Genomic DNA, 6,502 nt, shown 5'->3' with positions numbered 1-6,502 from the left:
AGCAGGCACCCCACGGAGCAGGGAGCCTGACATGGGGCTCGAACCCAGGACCCTGAGATCGAAGGCAGACGCTTAACCAACTGAGCCACCCAGGCGCCCCAAGTGGGACCTCTTTTAAGAGTAATCCAGATTAGTTTTGTCAAAGCAGCTTATGGATAATATGCGATCACAATCACAAAAGGGCATATCTCTGACGCCAATTCCTCTGCTCTGCAGAAGTTATAAATAACCCTTCTTAAGTTTTTCTCAGATATTTCTGGCAGTACGTCCTCAGAGGCTATCTCACATAAGCTCTATAAATGAGTCTGCTTTGCTGCTATGTGGTGCCTGCCATTTTTCTCTAGCAATGATGTCTCTTGTTCGTTTCATGACCAAGAATGCCTTGTATGCTAACAATGCCCATGAAGGCCACATGAGCTCATGTCTGAGCTGAAGTCACCGATGCTGGTTGTCAAAGACACTGAAGGTACCATTACTGAAAGAGCTACTGTCCTCAACAGCGACGCTGCTAATGTTGCTGTCACCATCACCTTCATCTTGATACCTCTCCCAAGCCCCCATGTCCCATTTATCTATAAGTTGTATGGACTCGGGTGCCTGGGTGGCTCAGTCGGTTAAGCGTCTGCCTTCGGCTCAGGTCATGATCTCAGGGTCCTGGGATCAAGCCCTACATCGGGCTCCCGGCTCAGTGGGGAGTTTGCTTCTCCCTCTGCCCCTCCTCACACTGGTTCTCTCAACCTCTTCCTCTCTCTCAAATAAATAAAATCTTTAAAATATATATATGCGCCAACTTTTTTCCAAGTCCACTATTAACATCCTAACCCAAGCCACTACCATATCTTATTTGTGCTATCGCAAATACCCTACTAAGTGTTCTCCCCATTTCCATTCTTTCTCCAATCCAATCCATTTCCCACAATAGTAGTAAGAATGGTCCTTTAAAATATAAATTAGGTTTTATCATTTCCTTGCTCAAAAACATTCAATGACTCTCCATCACGCTTAGATTAAAATTCAAACTTAACAACAACAACAACAACAAAACAAAATTCAGACTTCACCATGGCTTACTAGACTGCACATGATCTGGCTCACGACTACCGTTAGAACTTCATCTTATGCCACTTTCCTCAATCAATCCAGTCCAGCCACACGGCCTCCTTTCTGTTCCTTAAACATGCCAAGCTGCGGCATTCGGCAGCGGCCACTGAGCAGATCGGACTTCGCTTGTACGCGCACCTCGCTCCGCTTTCTCGGCAACCATGTCTGACAAACCCGATATGGCTGAGATTGAGAAATTCGATAAGTCGAAAGTGAAGAAGACAGAAATGCAAGAGAAAAATCCACTGCCTTCAAAAGAAATGATTGAACAGGAGAAGCAAGCCGGCAAATCGTAATGAGGCGCGCGCCACCAATATGCACTGTACATTCCACAAGCATTGCCTTCTTATTTTACTTCTTTTGGCTGTTTAACTTTGTAAGATGCAAAGTGGTTGGATAAGTTTAAATGACTGTGCTACCCCTTTTCACATCAAAGAATCGAGAACTACTGACAACGAAGGGCGCCTGCCTCTCCCATCTGCCTGTCTGGCTGGCAGGGAAGGAAAAGAACTTGCGTGTTGGTGAAGGAAGAAGCTGGGTGGGACGACAGTGAAATCGAGAGTAAAAACCAAGCTGGTCCGGGGTGTCCTGCAGGCTGTCAAATGCAGTTTAATCAGAGCGCCATTTTTTTTTTGTTCAAATGATTTTAATTATTGGAATGCACATTTTTTTTAATATGCAATAAAAAGTTTTAAAACCTGAAAAAAAAAAAACATGCCAAGCTGCTCCTGTCTTTGGGTCATTATATTTGCTATTGCCCTTGTCTACAATGTTCTTCTCCCTGAATTTCATATGGCTCCTTCCTTCTTGTCATTCACACGTTACTTTAGTTATTTGAGAGAGAGACAGAGGTAGCGAGAGAGAGCACATGAGTGGGGAGGAGAGGGAGGAGCAGGCTCCCCAGTGAGCAGGGAGCCTGACGCGGGGCTCGATCCCAAGACCTTAGGATCATGACCTAAGCTGAAGGCAGACGTTTAACCAACTGAGCCACCCAGGTGCCCCTCACACGTTACTTTAAAGGTCCCCTCTGCAGACAGCCACCTCCCTGACCTACCATTCCAAATAGACACTCATTCTCTATCATATCACTCCATTTAATATCCTGCATAGTACTTCTCACCACCTGACATTTTGTTAGTCCTTCTGCACCAACAAAACGACTAGAATCCATGATCCAAGAGAGAAAGGACCTCGCCAATCCTGTTTGCCACTGTATCCGTAACACCTAGACTAGCACCTAGCACACAGTACAGGCTCTCAAGAAAACGTTGCTAAAGGAGTCACTGTCACCATTACTGTCAGTGTTTCTGCCAATGCCAGAGCTGTTAACTCCTTATGTTCTAACAATCCTGCTGAGTTTTGGAGGACACTGTATTTTAGCTTTTACTCCTTTTTTTTTAAGATTTTATTTTTAGGTAATCTCTACACCCATCGTGGGGCTCGAACTCACAGCCCCAAGATCAAGAGTTGAACGCTCCACAGACTGAGCCAGCCAGGCGCCCCAGCGTTGATGCTTTTGTAGCTCCTTGGGTGTAGGTCTCAAGGATGGCAATTCAGGTATGGCCACAGGTAGGACTCCCTCCACCCCTCCAGGAGCTGAACCCAGGGGCGATTTGATTGGTAGAGCCTTGCCACACCCAGAACCACTCCTCTTCTGCAGCCTCAGCCAATATCCTTGACTCAACCCTGTGTATGGGTATGTTCTCATCCTTTGGAGCAGCAGTTTCTCAATCTCGGCTGTACAAAGAATTACCTGAGGAAGTTTAATAAATATTAATGCCTGGCCAATTAATTCTGATTAATTGGTCTGGGATGCATTGTGGGCATCAGAATTTTTTTTTAAGCTCTCCAGGTGATTCTGGTGTGTAGCTGAAGGTGACACCCACAGCTGTAGAATAAATTCTTCCATGGATGACTCCCTGATTTCTCATATAAATAGATTCCTGGTAGCTCAATTTCAAATCCTCTTGACTCTCCCAGAATTAGTATAAACAACAACTTCAAGCTCCATCTGAGACCCTTGCTGCATAGATGTGCCACCACACATGAATACCGGAATATCACTACAATAATATTTTGACCAAACTAGCGTTCTGAATATCCATTTCATGATCATAGTAACTAAGGTGAGGCACTTTTATGAAATGTAGTATGTACTTAATGTCACTAGAGGGCTGTCAGGTAAGGTAAGCAAAAGTGAAAAAAACAAAAGTTTCAAACTTCAGAGACTCTTGTTTACTCCTGATTCCTATCATTTGGATGAGTACAAATCTAAACTTTCTATTGCTTGGATCAACCACTTTTCAAATGTCCGGTCCTGTACATTCAAGTGCGTCCTGGCGATGCCTTCTTGCTCGTCCGTCCCTTCACATTTACCCACTGAAATCAAACATGTGCCTCCCCACACTGACTTCTGTTTCTGTCGTGATGTTTTTATTCTCCTAGTCACCCTAATGAGAAACTCTACAGTCCCATGCCTCCTTTTTCCATTTATTTCCTCCCTCTGTGCTCCAAGGTAACTTTACCTCCTAAGTATTTCTCACATCCATTTCTTCTACTTTATCCCCACTGCCACAGCCTTAGTCTAGCTAGACCCACAGGACTTCTCACTTGGATTTCTGTAATAACCACCTAACAGGTCTCTCTGACACAGTTTGGGTCCTCTACTCCTTCCTTAAAACTTCCACCAGAATAAGCTTTTAAAACCGAAAAGCTGGGGCACCTGGGGAGCTCGGTGGTTTAAGCATCTGACTCTTGATTTCAGCTCAGGTCATGATCTCAGGATTCTGGGATTGAGCCCCCCATCAAGCCCTCCACTGAGCCCCACATCAAGCCTAGCATCAGGCTCACGCTAAGCGGGGAGTCTGCTTGAGATTCTCTCTCTCCCTGTCCCTCAGCCCCTCTCCCTGCTTGCTCTCTCTCCCTGAAAAAATAAAATCTTTTTAAAAAATAAATAAAATAAAACTGAAAAGCTGACCATGATCATGGCAATCCCCTGCTTAAAACCCTTCAATGGCTCCATACCTAATAAAGTACATATCTCTTTAGGGCCTTTAAAGATCTGGCCCCTGCCTACTTCTCCAAATACAACTTTTTTTTTTAAGATTTTTATTTTTATTTATTTGAGAAAGAGAGAGAGTGAGCACGAGTTGGAGGAGGGGTAGAGGGAGAAGCAGACTCCCCACTGAGCAGGGAGCCCGATGTGGGGCTCCATCCCAGGACCCTGAGATCATGACCTGAGCCAAAAGCAGACACTTAACCGACTGAGCCACCCAGGCACCCTCAAATACATCTTTCATAGCCCCTTCTTTTGCACACTAGGATCTGATGTCTCCAGCCTTGCAGTTCCCCCATCTGTGCCTTTGTAAGTACAATTTCTTCTGCCTCTAAGGCCCTTCCTCTTCTTTTTAACCTGGTGAACTATTCATCCTTCAAAATTCAGCTACAGAGTTTCCTTCTCTTTCCAGGCAAAGGCCATCCCTCTGGTGCCATCTGGGCATCAGAATTTTTCCCAGCTCTCCAGGTGATTCTGATGTGTATCCAAGCTTGAGAACCACTGCCACCATATATCTCTAACACTACACTGCATTTCAATCACTTTTTAGCATATTTGTCCTCTTTTCTAAACTCTAAGGTCTTTGAGGAACTAAAATCTTACTCAACTTTGTAATCCTATGGAGAATAAATAAATGAATGAATGAATAAACCTTATAAGTGATATAAAAACACAAGTTTCCATTAATATTTATTTTGAGTAGGCTTTACACCAAACGTGGGGCTTGGACTCAACCCCGGGATTAAGAGTTCCATACTCTACCGACTGAGCCAGCCAGGTGCCCCTCCATTAATATTTTTGTTATAACCACATAAAGTTCTCTTTTGTAAAAATACGATACAATATTATCGTGTAAGAATGTAAAAATTGTCTTGCTGATTTAAACTAAATATTGTCACGAATAGTATAAAGAACATGACTGTCTTCACTGACAACTACCTCAATCTGCTCAAAGATACGGCCATAATAATTCTAGGTTCCTGTAATAATCTGTCATAAAACCATTGTAGGTAAACGAATAAATCTCTTCAGAAGCTATTTATAATTCTAGCTCATCCTATTTTGTGGGGGATAGATTTACTATTGGCATGCAGCAACATTCCAGGGCCCGGTACTAGACACAGAGTGCAACGAAGCCACCTAAAATTTTCTTTTTTAGATAGAACTTGATCCTGGCACCGAGGACAATTTATCCCCAAAGCAGCTTCCCTAGATGCCTTCACTATACCATCACATTCTTATCAACAGCTGCTTAGCTAAAAAGTCCTGAGGACAGCTCAGCCAGCCTAGCCCAAGGAACCCGAAGGTATTTCTAGGATTAGAAGGGAGCTAGTTGAGAGACCATGGAAATAGAGGACATCTGTTGTCATTCCACAACAAAGAAGACACCAGAAAACTTGAGCCTTTCTCCTAGGTAGGAGTGCCTAACCATGATTTGGAGGTCTCTAGCCACGGAGAAATGTGAAGGCCTCACCTGGGCTGGGTCTGAGACGCTAATCCGCATCCTGCTTTGGCAGGGGTGTCCCATTAAAGGGTCCTCTCAAATCCTTTCACCCCATTTACCTAGACACGCAAAGGGTATTTATGGACAGGGACCATTACCCCTTTCTAAAACAACAGATCCCTGAATATTCGACAAGGCCACGAACTGGCAGCAAGAAAGTGCCTTGGTGCATGTGTAGTCAGAACAAGAAAGCCTGGGTTCAGAAGTAGCTGGAATACATATCAACAAACTCACACAGAAGCTTTAGCTATAGACAGCCAGGAGGCTAGTTATTGGTCTCAGCCCTGGTCTAAGGAGGGCTGTTTGGATATAAAAACATTCTTCCTCTTTTCAGAACTTAAAGGGTGAGCATCTTGTTCTTCAAATGAAAGGTCTGTGGGGGTTGCTGATGGAATGAAATGGGCCTGGAGGGGTGTCTGGGTGGCTCAGTTGGTTAAGCGTCTGCCTTCAACTCAGGTCATGATTCCAGGGTCCTGGGATTGAGCCCTGCATCGGGCTCCCTGCTCAGCAGGGAGCCTGCTTCTCCCCCGCGCTCTGCCCCTCTGCCCCCCCCACCCCACTCGTGCTCTCTCTCGCTCTCAAATAAATAAATATGTAAAAATCTAGAAAGAAAGAAAGAAAAAGAGAAAGAAAGAAGGAAAGAAAGAAAGAAAGAAAGAAAGAAAGAGAAAAAGAAAGAAAGAAAGAAAGAAAGAAAGAAAGAAAGAAAGAAAGAAAGAAAGAAAGAAAAAGAAAAAAGGAAGGAAGGAAGGAAGGAAGGAAGGAAGGAAGGAAGGAAGGAAGGAAGGAAGGAAGGAAGGAAGGAAGGAAGAAATGGGCCTGGATACCCTCTAGCTGGGGTC

At 44.3% G+C, this 6,502-nt stretch overlaps 1 protein-coding gene across 1 annotated transcript; it reads left to right on the top strand.

Moving 5' to 3' along the window:
• Positions 1-1,207: 1,207 nt before the first annotated feature.
• On the top strand, positions 1,208-1,397 carry LOC113930732 (thymosin beta-4-like). The gene has a single exon (XM_035725560.1). It carries the CDS (start codon positions 1,263-1,265, stop codon positions 1,395-1,397), a length of 135 nt encoding a protein of 44 aa, XP_035581453.1. The 5' UTR covers positions 1,208-1,262.
• Positions 1,398-6,502: the final 5,105 nt, after the last annotated feature.

This window comes from Zalophus californianus, chromosome X (assembly GCF_009762305.2).
Source record: "Zalophus californianus isolate mZalCal1 chromosome X, mZalCal1.pri.v2, whole genome shotgun sequence".
Classification (NCBI taxonomy): domain Eukaryota; kingdom Metazoa; phylum Chordata; class Mammalia; order Carnivora; family Otariidae; genus Zalophus; species Zalophus californianus.
The sequence above is the reverse complement of the archived record's forward strand: the minus strand, read 5'-3'. Positions and strand labels throughout refer to the sequence as shown.